General features: G+C 44.1%; 2 protein-coding genes across 2 annotated transcripts; one reads left to right on the plus strand and one right to left on the minus strand.

The window, feature by feature from the left end:
• Positions 1-323: 323 nt before the first annotated feature.
• Positions 324-26,502, plus strand: T265_10180 (hypothetical protein; the record flags this gene model as incomplete). Its single annotated transcript, XM_009176473.1, has 15 exons — positions 324-352; positions 2,198-2,421; positions 3,416-3,513; positions 3,781-3,874; positions 3,915-3,990; positions 4,033-4,126; positions 7,602-7,733; positions 12,552-12,689; positions 14,786-14,859; positions 16,553-16,755; positions 17,531-17,710; positions 19,374-19,430; positions 21,619-21,870; positions 23,318-23,473; positions 25,750-26,502. 15 exons carry the CDS (start codon positions 324-326, stop codon positions 26,052-26,054), a joined length of 2,112 nt encoding a protein of 703 aa, XP_009174737.1.
• T265_10179 (hypothetical protein) lies at positions 3,472-9,019 on the minus strand (the record flags this gene model as incomplete). The annotated part of the gene is made up of 3 exons (XM_009176474.1): positions 3,472-3,548; positions 8,786-8,887; positions 8,968-9,019. 3 exons carry the CDS (start codon positions 9,017-9,019, stop codon positions 3,472-3,474), a joined length of 231 nt encoding a protein of 76 aa, XP_009174738.1.
• Positions 26,503-26,893: the final 391 nt, after the last annotated feature.

Here is a 26,893-nt window from a genome sequence, read left to right on the forward strand (position 1 = left end):
CAAGTTATTGTTTGACCGCCTCTGACTCGTTTCCACACTGTATGTGATTGTGCGAAAAGAACCCTTCGAGGAAATCGGGGCGAGATGGCCCAAGTGGTTAGAGCGAGAATTTACTGACCGGAAGGTCCGTGGTTCGAATCCGACCTCCGCCACTCGACTTACCCTGTCTAGGCTTGGGCAAACTGCAGTATCCCAGCCCTCGTGCTTCCTTCGGGTGGCATGGCAGCTAGGCACCGAAAGGGTGTTACAGCTGAACGCTTTCTTTTTCTTCGAGGAAATCGGTTGACTAGCATACACAGCACATAGCCAAGCCAGCGCAACCGATGCAGTGTGGTCAGTTCATTTATCGAGGGTGAGTTATTTCTTCCGGATACCATTCGACGTACTTCAGCATTGATGATCCTGTGTTCCCGCCAGACTCAGGCAATACTCCGAAGACATGGTCAAACACTGAAAGTCTTCTGACGTCCTCAGCGCGCAACAGCCAGGTTTCTGATCCTTATAGTAGTATGGAGCTCACAGTAACGTTGTGATGTCACGCTGATGTCACGCCTTCATCACAGGTGACGCAGGTTCACAAAAGCTGCTCTGGCCTTCCAAATCCGGATGAAAATATCATCTTTCGGATGTGGTCGAAACAGAAAGGTCCCTTTGAGTGGGTGTCTCACTATGCATTCGCATTTGAATCCAACATTTGACTGACTGGACGAGAGCGAAACAGAGCACGCGGTGGTTGATGGAATTGATCCTTGGTTGTATCAGAGCTTGACTATATAGAAGCGTGGGAAGAAATGACGAATAGCGCGCGATGATGGAAGCGCTGTCCACCATTTTGCGACTTCTTATATCTGACAACGCATCGGCGACCCTCGATTTCTGTCCACTTGAAGAGGGTTAATAAGCTAGTGATGCTTCACTGGATACTGTATCATCAGTATCTCGGGGGAACCGTTTGTTACACTTCGCAACAGAGCCCGAGGACCAGTCCTACCATATTATGATGCTGTTATCCTGTAAACGCCTTTTAGGGAGGAAACGTTATCGTCTAGGTAATTGACAAACTGTTTCACCGGCCCATGCACACAGTAAAGCTAGCAGGGTTGCGTGGACTGTGGTAGCAAATTTGCCAAACTTGTGATACATAGGGAAGAAGGCGTACTTGGTTTCTATGTCAGTTGGATAACGAAAGGTCATCCAGGATGCCCAGTTCACCGCGGAGCCACGTATGTCGGCAGGCGACGTGATGGTTGAGACTTGGGTTATCCCAAGTCACGACTAAGTGGAGCCACATACGTCATTCGCGCCACCTGTCATAGAATAACTATTAGCAGTCTGCTGAAGTGTGTTCTGGTAGCACTGCCGCTATGATGGCTCCGAATTGTGAGCTCTGGCAGTTTTTCCACCAGGGTATAGTGTATAGGCCGTGTACCGATTTCGCAAGCTCCAATCGCCGCACTTTATTTGCCGACGTTGGTTTATGAGCTGAGGATAGTCATCCATTGAAAATGATAGCTTCTACCAGCTCAGCGTAAACTCTTAGTAAATGACAATATACGCAAACATCCAACAGCAAGCTTGAGCTTAGTGTAGCTGTACTTCACCGCCACAAACAAAAGCGATCATCACATTGGCACAGTGAGTGTCAGAGTTGTTAAAATCGTCTTAAGGTTTTGTGTCTTCAAGGGCTGACTCATTTTTCACCAATTCGTCGGCTTTACGCTTATCGCGCAGCTTTTGTATTACGCAATAAACGGTTTGTGAAGGAAGAATAGCCACACGGCCAATGACATGTAGATTACATGCGTACCAATCAAGTAAACGGAACAATGGCGTGAATGGCTTCCGCTGGAACTTTGGTTTTGAACATTTGGTGGAAATTTAGTGGACCGTAAAGAATTCCGGACCGCAATTTCTGACGGGTGGTTTTTATAGGAAACAATAGGAGAAAGGTCTATGTGCATCCGAAACACAGAGAAACACCTTTGGGGGACCCCTACATTGATGCCGCAAGCCTTGGAAACAACTGTTAGGGTCCGATATTTCTAGAAGCTTGAAGCCTTACAGCTGGTCACTCGTCTGAGGGAGTAGCCCATGCATTGCCAGTTTGGACAGACCAGTGTGTGATACACGGTCGAAGGCTTTCGGGACATCAAGTGATATTATTTACATTTCACCGAACGTGTCCACCGTGGAATAGGATAGGTATGAGGTGGATAGCTCAGTGGTTAGGTCGCGAATCTACTGACCGGGGAGTCTTTGATTCGAACCCGAATTCTGTCTCTCGACTTCTTCTGTCTAGACTTGGGCAACCTGGAAGTATCCCAGCTTTCGTGCTTCCATCTGGTGGCATGGCAACTAGACACCGAAAGAGTGCTACAGCTGAACAATTTCTATTATTATTTTTATGCCAACAGGCCCCCAGTTACTGGCCTCGCCAGAACCCGTTTCGACCATTTACCATTCAATAAGCCTAGCAGAAGCTGTTCTTCAATAAGTATTGGAAAATATCAACTGAACGAAGAGGCTGATGTAGTTTTGCGTCAAAGTGATGGACATTTTCGGGATATGGCAATAGATAGGCTGCTATGATACGTGATGAGCTGTCGGATTTTTTTAGCTGCTTGGTCCACGTATATATCAAATTCATCTCATCGAAGATATTTAAAGGTATCATGGGCATGAGAAATGGAGGGTGAAACGAAGGAGCGCAATGACTACGATTGACTGCTCGGGCTGAACTTCACGAAGACGGTTTTAATAAGACAGATTTGATAGCTGGTCAGCATTTCGGTTATTGTATTTGTTTCCCTTTATCGATGGTCGGTGTGCAGGGGTTGCAGACTTATATGTACTAGAAACGGGTGGACGGGCTTAGAGAGATGGGTAATGACTTTGTTTATGATCAGGTTGGTCATTGATGGTTTAGTAAGCAGTTTATTCTCCTTTGTGGACGTCGGAATTGCCTAGTATGTCAGGTGAGTAGCCTTTCAACACGGACATCTATTAAATTTGCAGTTTTGCAACAAGTGCCTTCATTAATAGGTGATCGCTGTACGTGCGTAACATAGGGCTTTACAAAAGCAATGTTCCTATGCTTCGAAGTCTTCTAGGAAACTTGAGACAGGTCGCCGAATGTCTTGATGTCCGTATTCACGTCGAAAATAGGGGTTTGTTATATTGCTGGTTGCAGAGTGTACGGACCAACAACGCATACTCAACAACAACAGCATGTTGCGGTGTACTAAAGCTGTTTGTTGAATCCGATCTTGGGTATTTCAGTCCACGTTACCGCGATATGTCGTTGGATGTGGTCAACACAGAGCTCGTCGATCTTTTGTGAAGTGTATCGGAACGTTAACAAAATACACTTATTTGCAAACAAATTTGGTTTGCGAGTGACTTACCTGGAACCCAGCTGAATCTCTCATTTGTGATGCTTCCAGGCAACTGAATATGCCTCACCAGGCCGCCTCATGTTTCAGCTGCCACGATATTCTCGATATCGCGATACATGTATATTCGTAATGCACTACCCATAAGGTCGTGCGCTTTCGAAAAATTGTCAGTATCCTTATGCATTACGAATATATATATTTTGGAACGTATTTCAAATCACTAGGCTTGATGTTCCACATTAGTTTTTTTATCCAGGTTGGACGAACACCACAGGCGCTCAGTTACATTGCATTACCAGAAGCTGATGGTTTTTCACACCCTTTTTTGTTTGTTTTGTGTGAAACGATTGTTACATTCTTTAATTGTGATATTTCTTTTATGTAGGTTGTCCGGATCGAGGCAGATGATGGAACCTGTGAACTGGATCCGGAAGGTGTTTGGACATGCCTCTGCCAGGTCATAAAGGATGCGTTATCAAGTAATCACTCCAAATAATTGACCTGTTCTATTTTTTGAAGATGCTGATGTTACGCCTGAAGATGTCAAGTGCGTCGGCATATCCGTTCAGAGGAACAGCTTACTTCTCTGGGACAAGTTTGTTGAATTTAATGGTTTTTCCTAATAGTGTATCTGTAGAGACACATCCAAACCTCGAACAAATGTTATCACGTGGCAAGATTTGCGCGCTTCAAATCTGACAAAAAGGTGGAACAACTCACTGGTCCTCCGAGTAAGTACTATCTCAATTGTGCACGTAAACTCTTCATATCCGTGGGCATCTCGATCAATCCCGTGTAGACTCCAGCCTTGCGGTATTTTGTCAGCCTGCATGCTTTGGGATTGCGAAAGAGACGCCTCACTCGTCTGGCCATTGAAAATCTCTCGAACCTTAATGTGAAGCATGCTTACCAAAATCACCTTTTGTAGTTTCATCCGTATAATCCATCTTCGGATGTCGACTCGTACTGGGAAGCTGTGGACTTTGTGTAAGCAATACGCTAAGGTCAAAGGGACTCGGGCACTTCCGCAGCATTGCCTGATGTGAAATGCTAGCGTCTTCCCGACGACAAGTGTCGGTAGCATAGTCTCACTCCTCTTATCTTAATGTTCAGTTTGCGAATCCGACGACTAAACTCAGTCGCGTGGAGCCAAACTGTAACATTGGGAACAAGTATCTTTTTGAATCACAGATTGTAGTTCCAAGACAGAAATAAAGTGAGGTCTTCATTTTATTTATGTCCATCCGTATAAAGAACTGTTGCTGAGTTAATTTACTAACTTTAGTAATGACAACTTCCTTGCATCTCGTAATTCGCTTTCCTCGTTAACATGTCGCCATCTCTAATGAAAGTCACACGATTTTTTCGTGACGTTACCGTAATCAGTAATATTGAGGCTTTTTGTTAGAAAGTTTGGCAATATGTCGAAATATTGGCATCTGGGGTGCGTTGATTGGCCACAGATCAGATGGCTGTTGACCTACAGCTAATTGGCGCACCCGAGTTACCGGTATTTCACTCACCGATATTACCAAAACTCTCTTTCTCATGGAATTGATGCAACGGACATGTGACCCGAGGATACTCCACCTTGACCATAAGCGTACCAAATTAGAAAAGATTAGAGAGACCTTCAAGGCTTTATCGTATCTGTAGCACTGCAGCCAATGCTGATACGTTTTCAAGGGCACATATCTCATCAATATGACTGTCGATCTACGATCGATGTTCCATATTTTTGTACAGGTTGAGGGCCAAATTAGCTAATGAGTTTGGATGATACACCGCGAAAGATTTGCGTCTTGATTCCTTTTAGATGAACACGATTTATCCTCAACCTGTTGGTTTGGTTGAGGTCCTTGCCGAACTCTGCTTGGACATCAGAGTTCTGACTGCCCTCACATCCTCACCATTATCGTGGTCGTCATACACATCCTTCTTGTTTCCAAGGCTTTCATGTGTGCACCTGGAGCAGTATTCAGCAACAGCCTCGTTTGCTACTACTGGCTACTCACGTCTAGAAACAACGCAACACAAGTTACCAGTAGACAAATCAGAACCGAATGAATGAACAAAAAGAAGTATTTAATGTACCAATAAAACTCAAGAAGGATTAAAGATAACGCTGTGTTGACCGCATACAAGACAGTCAGGATGGTGGTTTTCAAAGAAACAGTTGTGTTAGAGACTACTTTTCAAGGACTATAAACGTCAGCAAGAAAAACAGAAGTGCCCACCGAAGGGGTATTGACGTACCATCGAATGGTGACGAGGTGTTTGCAAACAAATTGTCGGGCTCGGTGAACATACAAACCATCACTTGATCAAATGCCAATTAGCATGAACCTCAGAAATTCCAACATTTCGCCGTTATTAGACATAGCTTCTCGAAATCTCTGAAGAAAATACTCTTCATACTCAGTAGCACTTGATTGTCTGCAGGATTTTCTTTGTTGTTGTGTCTTAGTGTAGTGCATTCGCTAAAGTATGCCCAGGGGGGCGCAATTTAAGAGCACGCTATGTCAGGTGTGTGAAGGCCATAGTAGGCTTGCAGTAAAAAAAGCCAAGCATTCCATGCGACTAGTTGGTCCTTCAAGGTTTCGTCCGAACGGTAGCCCAGCTCCATGGACATACCAGTGGGTGATAGCTTGTGTTTTCTGGTGACTGATATGTCTCACCATGCCCATTAACATGTGTTGAAAAAATATCGGGCATCGGACCAGCGGCGCTTGATGTGGCAGATAGTTCCCTGGCAGTCTAGTTAAGACGGTTTTTGAGTAAAATATATATGCATCTGTAGGGTAATAGTTCCCTTCTGAGTGTTATTGCTAAAGTGGGAGTAGAACCCCCTTTCTGGTTGAGTATGCGCCCTACTTTCTTCTATCTGACTTGTGCCTATCAACTGAAGCATCTTTTACCAGGACTTCTAGTACAGTACCGTTCTGAAGGCTGCTTAATGGGACCCATACAATTACGAAGGATTACGGATAAATTGGTTTTCGTTGTAGCAACGGAACATACGAACAGTACATTGATCGATTTGGTTGCTGTCATCTCCATGAACAAATTGCTTGGATATGTTGCCCAGTTTGTACTAAAAGTTGTACTCTTCGTAGCTATGTCTATTCCAACGGAAAAGTTCCTCAGTTGAGTGCCGTCGCGGCGCTGTTTCACGGTCATTAACCAGCTGGTTACCACTTCTCTCTGTGCATCGCTGTCCACTGTCTATTCAGCAGCGAAACAATTAATGTAATCATGTACTTCGGATTTGCAACTGACCAACCGAAACTGAACGTGGCTTCTAATTTATGCACGGTATCCTTGAGATATCCTTCATAAGTAAGCAGCTTATTTAGGCAACGTTTGGTTAAGCGCCTTCAGCGAATGGACCTCGATTATTGTGTGGTCCCCAACAGACGAGCAGCGTACATTCTACTAGTTTCTGTTCGAATTGTGAAGACCCTTGAACCCAGTGCATAACTTCGGCTGTAGCTGGAAGTGAACCTCAGTCGTTGAGACGATCATTTTCCAAAACTACACACAAGTCTGCTCAGACTTTATAATTCAGATGCCGTCACCATGCGTTGATGTTGGATCATCCGCAACGTTAACCAGTTACCGGATCTCAAGTCGTTACCCGGTCAAAGTTATTCGTCTTCCGTGATCACAGCTCCCACCGATTCGTCGAAGCCGTGCAATTAGTGTTGTGTGCAAAAAGTATTCACAGAAGAACCTACAACTCTTAGAAAATTGTGACCTTTTACTTCATTCAGAAAAATGTGCTTCGCTAATCCGTTTCTGGTTTAGCTCACAATCACACTGAACATTCTGTATTGCCGCAGCCTTCATCCTTACGTTGTAAGAAAACATGGAAACCAAATCAGTTCAATTTAGTCTTGGTTTTATCTCGCTATGCTCATGGTTTTGTCAGTTTTGGTGAAAGTATAGTGTATAGTGCGATATGTTGGACAATTGAAACCAAAATAAGGCTGTTCGAGATTTGTCCGTACTGTTCCGTTAACCTGGACGATGGTTTTCACCCGCATCCAACTACCAGCTTTCCGCTTCATGTTTCAATACCAAGCCCAATCAACTTCGCCACTATTATTCTTCCATCTTTGGTGATTTTGCTTAGCTTACCGAGTGATTCTCACGCCTGTTTCGTTGACGGTCAGACTGTTCACTCTGCATATTTTTCCTACACAGAGTATGAAGGCGGGCGGTCACGTTCTTTATTGGATGACAAGACTACCTCGGTTCAAGGCATTGGCTTCTTATCGGTTCAAAACCATTTTGGCCTGCATCCGTCTAAAGCATGTACTGGATGAACGACCGTTGGTAAGCTCTTCGTTTACACACTTTTTGGTAACCTCAAAATGAATCGGCTCAATTGATGCATGTCCTACAGTTAAGATCTTAGTCGCTGATGCTCTGAGGGAGTTATTTTGGAAATAACCATTTTTCCGATTAGGTTCGGTTAAGTCACCTGACGCAATTGCAATCAGTGGTAAGCACTACCGTTGACCGATCAGTGAACTTAGATAATCATTGACGCTAACCACTTAGGTGAGTCATTTATTCACCATGGGTAAGTTCTATAGAGTCTGAGACAACCGGCTAACGGATAATGAGATTACCACGATTTTGGTAAAGACCCGATTGATCACGGCACTCTTTGGTCGTTGAGTTGTTCTCTAAGCCTGGAAATTTGTTGTCGGCGTTTTATTACCAATTGAGATGATGTCACCACTGCGTTGTCGCAATTTGGAACGAAGCTGGGCGTTGCGTCTGAGCCACAAACCCTCTCTTCTGTGTGGTACCCTTGAGGCACAGTTGAGACAGGAGAATCACGAGGGTTGACATTCTGCCGGATCACAAAATCGTTCAGCTCTGGTACGCTTTAGGTACATAGCTGTCGTACATTCCGTAGTAAATAAAGGAGCGGAGATACTGCGAGTTTGCACAGTAGTAAAAAATTGCGGTGGATTTGGTATTTCATTCCACCGTGTATCTCAACTGGTGAGCTAAAGCAAGCTCGATTTCATTTGCACTAAAAGGAATAATTGTCCCATCCTATAGACGTAAAGCGCTAATCACAGGGTTGCTGAAAACTTTTCGACAACGCACGACTGGTTTTGCAACTTTTGTGAACCTACGTCACCCGTGGCGTAGGCGTGACACCATTTTCTCTGTCAAGGGTCGAGTTTACAATGCTGTGGTGCGCTCCATATTGCTAAATGGATCAGTAACCTGGCCGCTGCGTGCTGAGGACGTCAAAAAGCTTTCAGTGTTTGACCATCGATGTCTTCGGAGCAGTGCCCGAATTTGATGGGAACACCGGATCATCAATCCTGAAGTACGTCGAATGGTATTTGGAAAAAATAACTCACCCTCGATGGATGAACTGATCACACTGCACAGGTTGCGCTGGCTTGGCCACGTGCTGCGTATGCCAGTCGACCGACTTCCTCGAAGGGCTGTTTTGCGCAAAACTACGTGAAAGGTGGAAGAGAGCCAGAGGTGGTCAAACAATGACTTGGCAGCGAGCAAACTCAGCTCTGCTGGTCATCACCGTCTTCCTGGATGGTGACCCCGAGACGGGCCACATCAGTGGTTGGAGACATTGTCAGACATGGCCTGGTTGCGCCCTCAGTGGTGCTGGTGCATCCAAACTAATGCCTTCATTGGATAGCTCCCTTCCCAACCACCCACTTGATAGCCCACTGACAATGCTAATCCACCAATTTATCATCTCCCGCGTGCAACGCGGAGCTACCTACCCCACCAATCGTCGGTGAACGAAACTGTGGTAGCTACAACCACTGTACGACGAGTACGCGGTTATAACAACTGACAATGATGATGATGATTCGCCCTTTTTGGGGCACAACAGGAAGGTGCAGCCCCCTAGTTTCCGTTAACCTTATGTTCCGTTTGAACCCGAATTGCAAGTAATTCGACCTGTACACTCATTCGCATACGCATTTGGATTTCACGGGAGACTCACGTGAAACTCAGTTGATACCTCTGTTTAGGATGTTCTCCAACTGAATGTGCTGCACCAGACTGCCTCCTGTTTCGAGCTATCACAATACATTGAAGAAGAATATCATAGACGGGATTAATCTAGATTTTAAGTAAGTCTCCTGTCTAAACTAAATTGGTATGCAGATAAGTGTGTTAGTCGAGTTTCGTGCAATTTGGCTTTAACCATGACATAAGGTTGATGGAAACTCGGACACTGCGCCTACTTGATGTGTCTCAAAAAGGGCGAAACCGATCGTGGTAGGATCGTGGAGTGTCGAAAAGTTTTCGACAGCCTTATGAGTAGCATGTTACGTGTATGCACTGTGTTGTATCATCTCGAATACCGATCTGGTGCAGCTCATTAACCTGAATTTTTTACCCAAGATGTTCTTTACCTGAATCTCCTGTGAAATCTCAATTTGTGTGCAAATAAGTGTATTTGTCGAATTGTTTCATGTCTTTTCTTGGGATGGTAAGTGTAAACTGATATCGGTTGGGAGTGTGATCCCACTCGAGCTGCAAATTATAGACATGTGGATTTTGCAACTTTTCACTCCAATAGTAGCTCCGTCAACAATCTGATGTGTCACTACCCAGTAGTCCGCACACAGATGTCCACTGCACTCAAACAAGTCAGTCATATAGAGCAATGACGTATTGTTTGCCTGCGTCTGTGGTTTGGAATTTCGGGTACCCCGATCTTTGTTTCTCGTGATGTGCATTGCAAACACGTTCGTATTCTGTGTACCGCAGCAGCATTTTCCACGTTTCATGTGACCCACACGTGATTCTATTACAGATTGTACAGTGCCTTTGTCACATTCAGTTGCCTCTCAGTTTTAGGTCATAAATTACCACTGATTTGGCCGGTACAGTAGTGTAGGTCTCGATGTACCTGTGCACCATCCGGGTCCGTTTGGTGATGTCAGTTAATTTTAGGTTTCCCGTTGTTTAACCAGGTGCTGTTTCCTCCATACACTGTGAATTTCTACAAGCGCCTGTGTCAGCCCGTTGTATACGTTCCATTTCAAATGTTGGACTCTTTTAGCAAATCTGTGTACATATCAGTTTGTCCACTTTGGGTGACTGGCGGTTTTGGTTGTTGTTCTGACAATTCATGTTTGTGACTTGCTGAGGAAGTGCACCGCAAACCCGGTGTCATCTTTTTTGAACATCTCATGTGGTAACGGCTTCCCGGTCTTTATTTCTCATACGTCACTTAAATTTCGTCTACAGCTCAAAGCTCAATTCATCTTTTTCAGCTGTGAACGGCCTGGGTTTTGACGATTTAACAGTAGGCATATTCTGTCAAAACTTGGCTTTTCGGTTGCTCCTGTCTAAGCTTGTGCTACCTGGCAGTATCTTAGCCTTCGTACGTCCTTTGAGTTGAGTGGAAGCTATTCACCGAGAAGGATACCACACCTTGTGCCATCGTTACTATTACCAATATTATTACTATTACTAGTGCGTTGCTGCAATGCACAATTATGGGTGGCTAGAGCCTCGACCCCTGTGTACTACTCCGTGACAAGCATTTAAAAGCAAGCCTGATGTGTGTGATATATGATACAGGTCTCATAAGGTCTCTGTTAAGGGGCTGTCGAATTCCTTCCTCAGATTCTCATTTATCGCTTGGATGTTTCTGTGGCAGTAGTCGTATTGAGTACGCACAAAGCCTACTCGGAGGCAGCTCGCCCTTCGCGTGTTTTCCACCCAACCACAAACAACAAGTATTTCACCGATTTAGGCACGATGGTTGATGTTCGTGATTCGACTCACTGTTTGAGTAACTCCATCAGATACAAAAACGCCTAGACGAGACTTGTGACTCCGAATTTCATTCACCATCCCCAATCACGTTATTTAGGTTTCATCAGGACCTATCTAAACATAATCGTCTATTTTTAGATCTCACTCCTTTGGTGGATTACGCAGACTCCTAGTCAGTTGCACATCCTGTTGATCCTGTCCACACAAACGTCACTTTTGTTCACATGTGATCTCTTCACCTTTTACTATATGGCTTGTAAATCGGTGCATTATGTATCCTGATTGCCGGTCGGTTGCTTCATACGAGACATCGCGCATTCGACTATTTAATGCGATACCCCACAGTTTGTCCGCACTATTGAATCGTTTTCTCGCACTGAATATCTGCGGTAAATTGATCGGACTCGCAGCAAACCAGTGTTAGTTCCGTTGGTTACCACATCACCTCTGGTTGAATTTGCTCGAGTGTTGCCTTAGCTCATAATGGTTTTGTAAACACTGGCATTTTTAATATGCTATTTACAAGATTGCTGAACACCCTTCGAAAGATATCACAGACGACGGATTCTGTTCAGCCTCCAGTCGACACTAAAGTAATTTGCAAATGAGTGTACTTCGTCTATAACAGACCCCGTTCGTTCAGGGACAGTGAAACACCGTCCATTTCAATCCTGTGCGTCTGCTGAGTTGCTTACGTGACGCAAGTATGGGCTGTCTCCGTTAACAGACCAGTTTGTTCGTGGAATAGATTATGTAGCTTACCTTTCCCAACAAAGGGTGTCAAGGTAGGTAAGGTTTTTGTTGAATTTCTGATAATCTTGTGTAAAGACGAACAGAATCATACTTCTCGTTTATTGCACTTCAATGTTTGGCGTATGATTTTCAAATACACTACCCCGCGCACACGATCGCGAGTCAGTCGAGGCACTTTTTTCCTTTAGGTCCATGATACAGGCATTAATGCCGTTGACATGACAATTAACTGAATGACCGTAACAAGCCCTTAGAATAGTGTCTTTTTGATTCGCACCTATTTATAATATAAACACATTTTCCCAAGATACAGACGGTGTTAGATGTTTATACCCCACACGTTTGTAGAAATAAGGAATTCTGAATTTACCCGAAATCGTTGCATGTTGTACGCTGGTGTCATACAAAAATACCATTCAATTATCTTATTCGGCGACTGCACTTTATGGTACGCAAATACTCGGCTTTGGTGATACCGTTTTTGACCGTTTTTTGCTACTTATACTGTGCAAATGGTGCTAATGTTTTTCCTCCGGTGCTCAAGTCTACCGTAATATAGGCTGACGAAGTTATCAGTTCTACGTAAATCTGGCTGCTTTTTCACAGCTTCTCGCCGAATGCCGTCGTGGTTCCGTTTATTACGGGTGTCTGGAAACTTGGTTTCTTTGGCGCTTGACCGGGGGCGAGGCATTTTGCACAGACGTCAGTTGTGCCAGTGTGTCAGGAATGTATGATCCTTTCACCGTAAGTCGCTTTTGCACTTTTTTGAATATGTTGTTTGTTCGAATTAGAATGTATCTAGTGAATTTGACGACCGTTGATTTTGAGTTTTTCGAACCCGATGGCCTTCGCTGATTGAGTATGTGTGCGATCTTACCGGTGATCCCGTGGATCTTGTCTGACCGACTAAGCACGACTGGGCTACAAAACCCTGGATTATGAAGTCCTTACCGCATCGAGATTCGACTTCAGCAGGCCGGTAAGCTGTATCAGAGGATGTTAATAAGGAACGTCTCAACTACCAGATTGGTGAGTGAGTAGGAATCTAGCAACCATGATCTGTTTTTTGTTTGAGGCTTGCTCTCTAAAAGTCGAGCACTATAGTAGCCTTACCACCACTACGATACAGTTGAGCTTCCAAGCCAAAGGTATCCTCCCCCCTGACAGCACCTGAGCGTACACAACCAAGACGCACACAATCAAAATAGTCGTCGTAACCCAACTGTTACAGCGATTGATAATTATGCTGGTCAATTTGCCGGATGAAAAGAACTATTTAAGATACCAGACCCCATTGCGCTTCTCGCAAACATGTTTGTCGTTACACTGGCATACGCCAACCACCGTAACATCAAGGTGACAACATAGCTGATAGAACTTACCGTGCGAATGTAACTAGGTGTGAATAGGCTTGGGAAGCCAGGTGATGACAGACGGAAATCAGAACTATACCTAATTTCTTTATGGGTTGTATGTTAGCGAGACGTCATCCGTAGACACACGGATCTCATCCGGGCAAAATTTTCGTACCCGATAGGTCAAACAACCAGCGATCACTTCTTAGGTTTCATCTTGTTCTGGGAGACAAGAGTACTAATTTGGCTATGTTTATTGTGTTTAATGTTCTTTCCCCGAACCGGTTTCTTCTATATCTGTTCTCTTAGGAGGCTTATGTCTCGTAATGAATCAGGTCCAGTAGAGCAGCAAACAAATCTCATCCGGTTAAGGCGGTTAGGACAGGTATTACTAATGTTTAATGTTCAATGAAATCAGTTTTTTACTCTTAGTTCTTGTCTGCTAAAGGTTAACACAGGACAGGCTATTTCATGATAATCCGAATTGAAGGCGGCAGCTGTTATGCCAAATACTGTGGGAGATTTTTGGCATCCTACTCGTGATCTCTTCCATTCTGTTTCACTTTCTACTAGGCTTTTATTTCCTTTGATTTGTATGACAGTGAAACACTATATATCACGGATGGATTTCTATCGAAGTTGATGACGACGATAATATTAACCAAGGAACTCAGCGACTTTTGGACCGTTGTTTTCACTAATAAGGATACTGGAAACGGGTAACGATGTTAGGGATTCTCATAGCAATGCATTCATTGGTGTTTCTGTTGCCGAACTTGTTTATTCTCACGGGAACCAGGCAGGATTGCTCAAAAAACCTAACGCTCTTTGCCTTATGGGTCGCTTTGTTGAATTCCTATCAACTGTCACGTTACCGGTAACGGTAATCCAATACGCAAGATGAGATACCCTAAACATACATAGCTCTTTAGGCACCGACCATACCCACAATCCCTGTTCGGTTTTTAAGTAGGCTTATTTCAATTAATTAAATGTGCTTTACATGATCAAGCAAGCAAGGGTCTCTCTGAAGATAAGAAGTGGCACAACTTTCGGTTGCTCGTAACGAATCACTAGCCATTCGCTTCAGCAATATTTGCTACGGTCCATGAGGTTTTTGGGTAGCTTACTCTTTATTCTTACATGGATATCTGCCTACCAGTATTACGTACATATGCCTATGTTTTTTGTCCCCTTCTCGCAAAAACCTGCGATTATTAGTTGAAGTCCAATATTCCAAATCTATGGGTAGATAACCCACTGTTGTTACAACTTGCAAATCGGTGACATATTTTCTGAATTGTTTTTTCAAGGGAAAATGAGTTTTCTTTTATCCATGGGATCACGATTGGATCCAAGCCAGTCACAGTTGACTTTCACACAAATTGGGGTGCATTTTATTCTCTGGATTGTTTTCTACTCGCTATAGTGTACATTCCCACACGAATGCTGATTCATGTTTTTCTGCCTGTTCTTGCTTTATAGCGCAGATGGAGCGGTCCTATACTGTGTGCTCTTGGAATACCCAGTGAAATCCTCCCGGAAGTTTTTCCTTCAAGGTAAGCTGCAAAGTCTGGTGACCAATCCAAATGTCCACCTACTGTTGTCTGGATTACATGTGATGTCCACACCGTCGACTCGCACGCATTCTACCGGAATCGTAGTTTAACCCAGGCTGCTTTGTTCGTGCTTGATATCTTGTCCAACCATCTGAATCCTAATTCGCAATATGTTTTGCACAAGGGTTTTTGGTGTTGGTTGACCCGTAGGGCACGAAACGCTGCCGATTTCGACCAAGCACCCGCCTGCGCTTGCCGGTAGGCGCGTTCACATTATTTATACACTTCAGTTATTCCGTTGATCCCCTCATAATCCGCATTTTTTATGGCCAGCAACCTATTGCTTTTTTGCTCAGTCCTCATTGGCTTCTGTCAAGAGTATTATTCTCTGTTATATGATTTTTCATCTGATTAGTGTGGATTGAATGTTACCTATTGTTCAGATTGTTTTACTTAAAGTATGTTTACTGAGAGGGAATCATTCTGGCTGAAAACTAAGTCAAAGCCAGCTAAGTTTCTGAATAAGTATATACTACCTTCAATTATTCATACGGTTGTCAGACACTATTCATCCTTTATTAGCCGAGGTCGCCGCTTTGCGAATCCCTTGAATTTCACGATGGGCGCACTGATGATTATTCCAAACAAAGATTAAACAGTTGTACAGTGCTTCTCGGATTTTCAGCATAGATTGGCTTCTCTGAAAGGACGAAATCTCTGTTGAAAAGGAGAAGGGTGAATTAGTGTCAAACGGAACAACAGTATGAGCACTTGTTTGTGCTTGAGCTTAGTCGAAGAACTGAAACTCTGAGTTCAAATTCGCCGACGGACTTGGATGGTGCACAAAAGCAAAAGTCTGTCTCCTCCCCAATGCCAGACCAGTTCTCAGGCCAAGACCCCGAGTACCGTACGCAGCTAGGACCTGGATCGGTTACATAGGATCAGTGTTCTTCAGGTGATCATCTCGGCTTGAGCCACACCGGTTGGAATTGTGAAGAAGGCTCATGGAACTATCTGCAGACTAGCTCAGTGTTCTCAGTGACGTACTAGGTACGCATCAATATCTTCCAGATGAATTGTTCGCTCAACCTAATGGTGCCAAATTTTTTGCTAAGGCTGGTTTGGCTGTGGCATATTTGCAAATTAAAGTCGTGGATGAATCCGGAGAATCTTTGACTCTCATTACGTACCGCTGTCTGTTCCCATGTATGCGACTGCCGTTTAGTGTCGAGCGCCAGCCATATTTCCACAGATCATGGATACAATGCCGAAGGATACTCTTTTGATCAATCTCACCGTCATGATTTCCAGGCCCAATGAGTTCTGGTAGTGCCCTGATTACTTGCTTGGTCGTATTCAAGGATATGGCTTCAGAGTGTATCGATAAAAATGCGCGTTCACACAGTCGATCGATTCGTCTGACGGACGCTTCAATAAATTAACCTACAGTCAGCTATTTGCGATTATTGTAGTGCTTCGCGGATTTCTGTTAAGTAAAACGATGCAAATTTATGGTGGATTTGTTCAGTATCATAATTCCTCTTAGGTATTAACCCAACCCTTAGGATTCTTCTTATAAAGAAACCATAACTCCGTCGCATTTTGCATAAAGTCCTCGAGCCATTGTGAAATATCATAAGCCCACGCTGATGCTCATATACTTTATTTTGCGGCTGTTCTCACCCATCTGTAGTCACTTGTACGGCTATGTTCGCCATGGACCACTGAAGGTTCTCAGTGATGCTGCACCGGTTGCTGTTACAGCCCTTATCGGGGATGCTCAAGCAGCCACCTTAACGGAGGACTGTCTAGGACTTGGACAAGCGAAACTAACCTTGGGCACTGGCAGTTTTCTGAACATGAGTACCGGAAACAAGGCTTACGCACTTATGAACGGTAAGCCCTTGAAATCCTGCTGTTTTCTTGCCACTTCTGCTACCAGCGCGGAATAAATTAGTTTGGCTTTTCAAATATCTTTGTCTGGAAGTAGTAGAAGATGCCTCCCTCAGGAGAGCTCTTTTCCTGACAGACGTACCTCATGGATATGGTAACCTTAGTTGTGGTGATGAAAGCTCACTTGCCTTATCTCGCTAAATGATTCGATGTGAATAGGAGTGAGAAACAAATGGGATATAACTGTGCGAGAAAACGAATGAAAGCTCACTTGCCTTATCTCGCTAAATGATTCGATGTGAATAGGAGTGAGAAACAAATGGGATATAACTGTGCTGAGAAAACGAAAAAACAATTCACGGAATTTCTGATAGTCGCGCATAAGTTTGCTGTCTTCCACTCTCGTTGCCTTCAATGTGCTTTTGTGTCAGACACGTGCCTGTCAACCATCCTTTTGGTAGTCACCGCATAGCGTGGAAGCAGTGCATTGATGTCGGCTGTTCAAAGTTGTAGACAAAGTTTTGATTTTCACTTAACATCTCTTGTGATTCTCCTGAAGTTGTTTTTGTGACTCAGAAGTGCTTACCCCATTGTTCAGATTTTTCAACCTACTGGGACTAGCAATACAAAAAAATCAGATACAAAATGTGCATAATTCTATTTCGTCTTGTTGATAGTAGCTTTGTGCCGTTGCGAATAAAAGACCTGATACCAAATTCGTTCTATCTGTTTTGGGGTGGCTCACTACTCTTTGTTGCCACGCTTGTTCTTCATTCAGGATTCTATCCTGTGATTGGATGGGCTTCCAGTTACCATCCCACAGACACAATGTCTGCACCGGATGTCAGCTCCTGCGGTTCATCACCCTGTGCATCCAGTCATTCCTCGGACCTCACGTACTTACTGGAAGGGTCCCATCCAAATACAGGCACGATCATCGAGTGGCTTAGAACAGAGCGTAAGTTCCCGGTCTTCTCAGTAACGGTTAAAATACATGGCGATTGTTCAGCAAATAGCCATGTTTATTGGGACTGATTGCTACCTAAGCCTTCTCTAACTAACCAACCACAACCACCGATCCATCGCTACTCTCCACTACGCCCCGTAACAACGCACTGGTGATGTCACCTCGATTGATGGAGAAGCGTTTTCAGTCAAATTGCCCAGCTCAGCGAACAAACCAAGAACCACCCTCTCTAAACATAGAGTTGAAGGGCGGGTTTACAACAGCGTCACTCAATTCATGGAGAATCTCCGTACTGTGACATTCGCTTAACGTCTGCTCCTCCAGAGGACAGCCGTGTTTGACCATCCCTGTTGGCCATGTGCCGATTTTAGCGTATTCGGAGGGTTACTTTCGAACCACGGATATTGTTGTGTATACTATCTGTTAGTATATACCGGTATCCCTTTAAACGATATGGACAAGATTGTGTCTTCACGCAACTGCTTTACGCGGGTTTGCTTACACCGCAGCATATTCGCACGTTTTGGTTTCTCTCACAAACAGCAAGCATATGATCCTTTGATTCACTCTTAAATCGAAAGAACGAAGCCCAAACCTTTCTGAATGTTTTCGCTTCGGAATCGGACCAAATGAGAGTAGAACCGTTTACGGAGAGGGAAAACATCCCGATGAAATTTCTTCTCGCAGTGACTTACGTTACTTGATGTCACATCTCAATTATTTTCGTGCCTGGAGATATTTTTGTCGTTAGTAAAACAGTGAGGAAAACTTTTGCTGTTTTGGGGATGCATGCTGTCCTCTAGAAAGACTCCATGAGGTCACAGTTGTCACAATCGAGTTGTGTTCTAGTCACACACGTGACGTTCAGCCAGCTGTGATCGACATCGAGCTGCTTCTGACCGTCCACAATTATCCACCACCGGTAATATGTGACAGTGTAGCTGAACGAGAAACAGGCGATCATTTGAAAGTATGTGTTTTCCGGACAATTCTGGCGCTACTTGTTTTCGCGGTTTGATCAATGCTTCCTCTCACAATTTCTGTCTACCATAGCTTGTGTGTGCGCTTTATGTTACAGGTCTTGTTTTAGATACTGCCACATATCCATACACACCTTTTCATTCACCGTCGTTTCTATCATGAAAATGAACCACAGGGATAAGGTTATTCATCTCCTTACCCAGTACGCGGTTTTTTCAGTGTTTTTCTTCCTCCATAGGCTGGGCGCGTGGGAAAAATTTATATTCCACGGCCGATGCCTGATTACCGTTCAGTCGCACCGATCCAGCTGACCTTCCTACTCTCATTCGATTGTCTTATTGGTTATATGCACGGAGGAAAAGCATTCCTGTGGTTTTCTTAACGTGTCATCCTACCCATAAAGTTGCTGAAGACTTTTCAACCCCCAGGTTTCATCTTTTTTCAAGCACAACCCCCAAAATGGCCGGTTTTTCGCGTGCTATTGGCAGTCGTTGGCCATTCAAACTGATCTCCCTTACCCAGGATTCTGACATAGTTATCACATCTCATATCTTGTCCTTGATGGTTAAGGCGTTCGGATTTCCAGCTCCCGCATCCGACTTGACCGATATTTGGTATCGTAAACGTCCAAGGTTCTGTGTCATTCGGTTGCCTCACTCTTCTCCCTTTTCAGATGTGTTTGACACTTACGCTGAATTGGAACAACTTCTGGAACAAGGGGATCAACTTGGTAGGTTGTACTCATGTAGCACCTTATTTACGTTTTCCTGGTAGTCATAGTGGGTCATTTACCAGTGACACTCGCAGTGGTGAGATCAGTGTACGGCCACATTGGTTTGCCACAACTACGTGCGGTAGACTATTTTTAGGCCGTACGTGCGGTTTCACACGTTGTTTAAGCTTATTTTGACGAAAAACCACACGTTAACCTGACATTACTCATTATTCCATACTGGCTGTGGTTGTGTATGCAGTATTTTTACTCCTTATGTAACCGAGATGCTACTCTGTACCGTTGCCGTGCCTTAAAATATCTATCGTTGGTTGAGAGATATTAACTCGCTGTATGGCTAGTATATTGTGCTTTTGACGTTGATTCGTTGGTTCGTCATAGCTGTTTTAAAAAATATTTAACTACCGTGAACCTCGTTCATGTGCATTCCGATGAATCTGGCATATGACGCTTAGCTCATTGATTGCCGTTTGCGGGACATCGATCGACAGATGATGAATCCCCTGGAACGCGGAACGTAATGGCCCAGCGAAACACAACCGGTCGATGCACTAAACTTCACTCTCTTGTGTTTTCCTAGCTTTTCTATCACGACTTCTTGCACATACGAGCCACATTTGCTCACTGAGCTCGTTAGTCGATTGTAGATCTCTCAGTTCGGTAGCCATCTCGTCCGACATGTAAACCCAAGTCAATGCGTATACTTGATCAGCGCCGTGTGTCGGAACAAATTCTATTCCCCACTGAAAACCCGGGAAGGCAATATTAAAATCGGATCGCAAGGCGATTTGGGATTTTTCAGTTGAGTTTTCGTCCCTTCAGTGAAGCTAGTCTATGATGAAGAGCCGAGAAGCACTGTACAGCTGTTTCCTTGTTTGGAATCACGAGCGGTGCGCACCCCATAAAACTCCAGGGAATTTCAAACCCACAACCTCGCTTCTAGTAGCTTGCACACTTGACCGACCAGCAGTGTGATCAACTCGTAGTTGGCTAGGATTTAGTACCATCCATCATTCAATCATGGAAACTAAATCACATGGTAAGGTATTGACTGGTTTCCCGATTGACGACTTCCCGAACGCATGTTTCACCCGTCTTGTGAAAGTATTCTTCATCTGGGCTACTTGTAGGTTGTTGGTAGTGTCAAGAGGAGTCAGTCAACACGTGACCATGTGATGGGGTTTCCGTGACTGAAGAATGTGTGGCACTATATCGTGCCTGAGTGCTTGTCAGCCGCTCGTCGCCGATTTGTTAGGCGTTCAAACTACTGGCAGTGAGTTTGAAACTCTTTGAAGTTCTGTGAGATGCATACCACTGATGTTTCCAAATAAGTATAAAGCAAGTATGTAGTACTCGGATTTTCAGCATAGGTGGTAGTGTGGGAAAATTTTGGAGTTTTCACCTGAGATTTCGCCCTGTAAGTGAAGCCACTCTGTGCTTAAAAGCCGAGAAGCACTGTACGTCAGTGTGCATCCCAGAATAGACTTGTTTCACCTATGAAACGAGGTCTCAGTTGCAAGAATATGGAAGTTTTTACTGTCGAATAGCACTGTGATGAATTTGTACTCTTATACCCTAACCTTCACGGCTTTCCATCCGATCGGTTCCCTACGGTATCACTTGTCTGTATATAGTTCATCGTTTATGCACCGGGTATTGTGCTCACTGTGGCCGAACAAGATACAGGGTCAAAGGTCTTGTTTCTTTCGGACATTGTTTGAAGACGCATTGTTTTCAACGGTCGAGGAGATTGCTGACATCATTCTCCTTCTAGTTCTTCATTAGTTGGTGAATTTAGGTTTGGCTACGATGTAGGTGGGTTAATTGACCTATGGTTCTGTAAAACAAATTGAAGCCGCAGCTGGTGGCTCAGCATGTGAGAATATGGCTAATGATAGGCGGGATTTTCGGGAATACAAGGCCTAATCATGGGAAGTGGGGGTCCCACTGAATTTATCAGAAATATTGATTTGAACTGTAAATAACTTATAAGGCCACAGCTAATTTTCCTTACCCATCAAGCTGATGCCAATGTGATAGCGTCAGTTGCCGAGACGTGGTTGGGCATGGTGCTTAGCTTTATGTTTGGCTGTTTGCAAGAATCCGCAGCCTATTTCCTCATCTAGTTATTCCATCACACAGCCTGCCATTCATTTACCCCTGTTTGTTCTCTGTCATGCTCCAGGACTTGATGATGAGGCGAAAACCGCAAATACCTTCTATGTGAATGTTCCACCTAACCATCTCAGACGCCATCAGGAGTTTCTGGAATACTCTGAGACCATTAAACGGCGCAAATTTATCGGTCCGGACGGTGTGCTGGTTGGTGTCAATGAGAGTTCGCCTGAGTTGAACCGAATAATCACCGTACGTGCTGTAATGGAATCTATCGCATTCACCATCCGACAGATGCTTGAGCAGTGTAGCAAGGAAGCTGGTACGTATCACTGTAATAATCCTACGCCTTTACTTGGTAGCTATGTCACGCGCTGCAATCGTCCTGGCACTGACAGTGGTAGTATTTCAGCTCTGTCACCTCCGACAGGTTGAAGAGCAGCTAGATACCACAACTAAACCATAGTCGCTTGAAGGTAGCCGTTATAAGGTCATACTAGTTGTCCTCGTTTTCCAGCGCGGTGCACCACAGACTTCTTTATGGTTACATATTTTAACGGTCGTTTCTTCAATGTTAATGACGTCGAAAATTTCCTGCCGAACTCTAATAAGCCTTCTGACTGTTGCCAACTGCTACCACCTTTATCACAACTCAGCGCATCTCTATCGAGATGAACTAGAGACTATTTCACTGTCTGTTTACATTTCAGCAAAAAACCAATTAGCTTGTTCCCTCCCTGGTTTCTTCTTGAAAACAGTGGCATATCTGTGCAGTGTGCTATGGTGAACCTTTAAGATACTTGGCCACTGAAGCCATCGTTCGCTGGAGTGGACGAAAATTCTTCTCAATTTCTTTTATTCATCATCATCTGGTCTGTCTTGCGTGATTTACGTGTACGTGTGATGTACACACGTCCTACAGATCTTATTTCTCGGTTTTCTGCACAGCCTTAATTTTCTGTCGCCTTGTAAAAATGGCTTCGCTTTCGTGTTCTGGCAAGGCTGGATGATAAACAAAACGAAACCTACATGGATCAATATCAACCCAGTCATCTATAGTGTTAAAATTTTTAGGGGTACCCAAGTGACCTTGTTACAACAACGGTCAGCTAAACGAACGACAATGGTGCGTTCATGTCTATCAACCCACAGAACAAATACACCGATCGTCATCTGTGCACCAGTGGATACTTACGCCAAACCTGATTTTTTATCGAATGAGTCGTAAGTATGGTTTGGGTCCGCACAGATTTTTGCCATTCTACGAACCTCGTGTCCATACGTGACATTAATTAGGAGATATATAACAAACTGTGACATTCTCAGGCGAGCGCGTTTCTGTGTCTGTTGCAGGGATGGTTCCCTTTAAAAAGTTGTTACTGCTGCAGTTTGAACAGTGGCCCTTCAATGCTTTGGTGTCTGTTGCCGTTAGAGAATTTCACGAAAGTCATTATTGGTGAAGTTATTGCTCCAGGGAAGACTATTTTCATGGACTGTGTTGTCAGTTTTTTGGTGCTCTATTTTTTCTAAACAAGTTTATTTGAGTTTGCCCGTCTTACTCCCCTTCCATAACTTCTTTTTTACTTCCTTCAGTAGTTTTTGTGCTCTTCTGACATGGCTATTGCTGGGTTGTTTTCGTCAGCAGAAAGCAGTTGCCATCACACAATAAGATTATCGAATGCACATGGACTATCCACTTTGTTTCACACACACACAATCCTCACACAGAAAAATCCGTTCACACTCTTCATGCCATGCTATACTTTCAGGCCTTACTGCGCGCGAGTTGCGAGTCAATGGCAATGTTTCACTCTCCGACTGGTTAATGCAGCGTCTGGCTGATACAACAGGCATTCCGATTGAACGCAGTGGTTTTGAGGAATCTAGTTGCTTGGGCGCTGCCATCGCGGCTGGTGTAGGTGCAGGTAAGTGATTCAATCCATATATAACTGCCTACGATATCAGCCCAGTAGTGTTGTTTATAACCCCTCAAACTTAAGTGCACGTGTACCGGTGCCTCTGCACGTGGTGTGATTGTCGCGCGCTATCAAACTGATACATCCTGTAAAATGCTTGATTTCACGCGTATTCTCACTCCGTTGGTCTGATGATCGGGTTCAGTGTGTATATGAAATTACTTTATGACAGACAAGGTCTGTCAGCTATAGGTCAATTGCAATAAACCGGCCGTGATGCGTTGAATCAGTGGCACACAAAATAAACCAAACGCAAGTTAAATTAATTTCACTGTTTTGGAAAACACCTCTGTTCGAAAATTAGTAAATTTATTCAGATAGACCCCGGTTGTGTGGTATGATCATGTTGGTGAACACCTCCAACCTTTTCGGGTGAATATCTACTTATTCTTTCAGCGTAGTTTGGGTTGATTCCTTTCCAGATCAATTCCAGTTGGAACACGTGGAGCGCCCATTAGAAAAACGCTTCTCTTCGTCCGCATACTCTCCCAGTGACCTATCTCTGTCACGCACCAAGAGAATTGTGATATTAGTGGTTCCTTTTTTACTAGACGAGCAGATCTACTCGTATTGTGTGACCACTATCCGGATCTTGCTCGCTAGTCCCCTATCGTTCTTCACAGTGGGATTCAACTGTTTGATTTTCTGCACCTATTTCGAATATCGAACTTTCTGGTCTTGTTCCCTCGAATCAAGGAGCGTTCACATGGTTCAATACATGGCGCAGTACTAACCATGAACTACCTGACCTGTATCTGAGTTCGTTTGTATCTTTTGACGAGACAGGCAATTCAGAAAGAAGTGCTTTTCTTGGCATGTTTCACCTTTTCGCATACTTTCTGCCATTTTCTCGCACACCTCTTGAGTCGCATTATAACTCATCTTTTTATCCTTTTACTTATTTCCAAGCTAGGACGCTTCAGACCGTTCAATATGGTTTCAAATGAAAGCCAAATGCCTCCGCCTTAAAGTTTCGCCCGTTTCCCTTTGCTCTGTTTTTTTTTTGGTATACGCCTACCGGTATTCACACTGTCGTAAATCTTCGCTAGTCCTCCTACGCCCGGACTATTGTTCTTCCATAATCTCAGTAGGAAAGGAAGAAGACCTTCTCTGCGGAGTCGTTTATTAGCAAACGCCAACTGAACAGCTACAGACTATTGGACAAGGAAGCAAAACTCTCATATGCACCTTGTTTATAGAAACTGAATATCCGTCTTCTTCTCGAACGCGTCTTCCTGAACTTTCCTGTATATTCATTGACTGTTACTCAGACGCAAACAAATGCTGCAAAGCAATTCCACAAATTTCCTAATAAATACCACTTTTCAATTGACGCAAAGCGGATTTACGAGAAAACATACTACTCTTATGTCCCACCAGTAGTATCCACCGTGACACCCGTATTCATGCTGTCATAAGGCTTCGCTAGTCCTCCTACTCCTTTATTATTTTTCTTCCATAATCGTAGTAATGAATACATTGACATGGTCTAATTGGGAGAGATTTTACAACAGTTTTAGGGTGATTGGGTCCGTGGCTGCGAAAGTCAACCGACTTTTCATGCATCTCTATGTTTCTTTTGGTGGGTTATCTACTTAGACTGTATGATTCCATGATCTCTGCTACAGCCAGCATAATGCTGGTATCCGCTGGTCACCACAGACATTAGGAGGGTTCTACTAGAGCAGAGAGACAGATTCGCCTCTAAGAAGTAACCCGTAGAATTCCATATTCTAGAAAGCCAAGTCCTTATTATTTTCTTTTCCTTGGCTTCGAAGAGAAATTCAGAACTTGACTTTATCACTTTCGAGGTGTTCGAGTATTTGCGATTTCTGCCGTCCATAAACAAGTTGACTGAGATTTACGAGGGCATTTATTTGCGCAGCTGATTAAGTGGTCAGCACTAGAGAGGTCATAATCGCATTTGTAGTTGTTCTTAGTACATATGAAAGTATATCGATGCACCATCCTCCTCAAATAATTACCCAAGCGAGCTCACTGGACACCACCAAAGGCGAAACACTTAGAAAAATCTTTGCTTTCTGTTGTATCCCAGATGTCATCTTACTGTTACTAGTCCTGGTCATCATCGTCTGTTTCGTGCTCACTACTACCGTTGTGTGGATACTTATAGCTAAGCTGATATTAGAGTAAGCTTGCCGAATTTTTATTCCTTTTTGTGCTCCAATGCCCTGCCTACAACGTCTGGTCTGTTCCCAACACAGGTGTTTGGTCCAGTTTCGCGGCAGCCACGCAGATGTTGCACCACCGAATGAACTCTGAGAATGGCCGGTTCCGCTCTTCATCTCAGGTCAACTGGACATTATGCAGACACTTTCAGCCTCGTCCAGACGTAGTACAACGGCTCCGTGGACGCTATCGACGCTGGTGCCAAGCTCGACGTCGCTACATAAGACAGCTCCGGTCAGCACGTATTGTCGGTTTCACAGACTACCATTGCACAAGTCCACAAACTGACACTTCCGTGCCGGGCCTCACACCCAATTCAACGTGCCGTATTGTGTTTTGATCAGGTGGCTGTGACTTAACATTCAGGCCTGTATGAGAACAACATGGTCTACGCGAGCACGCAATCCTTTCATGTATTAGCTTCCCAGAAAGGTCTCCAGCTCTATATTTTCTATTTTTGGGTCATCTCACTGCTCTGAGTATTATTATTGCAACCTATTTTGATACCTTTGTCTTGTTTTATTCATTTTTGTACGCGAACCTCTGTGACCAAACACAACCCACTGTATGCTGCTGATATCAGTGTTTTGGATTATGGTCCTTGTGATGCAGGCGAGTGTAACTGGGCTTCATATGTTGCTCGTCCAACACATACTTGTCCCCTCCGCTCGCCGACGCACTGTCGATTTTCTTGCCTAATACAGTGTGCAATCTTCCTATTCTGTTTCACGTCTCGATTATTTAACTTTGGTTCCTTATTTGTCGTTTACTGATCATCATTACTGCTTACCGGATGTCAACTAGTGGGTTACGTTCCTTTCCAAGCTGGTCGCATCAGAACATAGTCTTACCCGGTTTCTAAACCAGAGTAAGTAATTTTAAAAGAATCTGGCATCGTATGGAAAAGCCTCCATTATTGTATAATAACCAACTCTCCGAGCTGGTTCTTCTGAACAGGCAAAACACAAGAGGCGTCTAAGCTGTAAGGGTGGTAGCGTTTGTACCGGATTTTCCAGGTTCGTGTTAGTTTCCAGCAAGAATGCCTTGTAACGATCCAGTCTACTTGTTGTGGGGCACAGATTGACTCCTATTCGTCGAGTACTTGTTGGGTCGTGCAAATCTGCATTGCCGCACCGAATCAACGAGTTACCGACTGCATCCGTGCAAGAAAAAACATGA

Source organism: Opisthorchis viverrini, assembly GCF_000715545.1.
Source record: "Opisthorchis viverrini unplaced genomic scaffold opera_v5_340, whole genome shotgun sequence".
NCBI lineage: Eukaryota > Metazoa > Platyhelminthes > Trematoda > Opisthorchiida > Opisthorchiidae > Opisthorchis > Opisthorchis viverrini.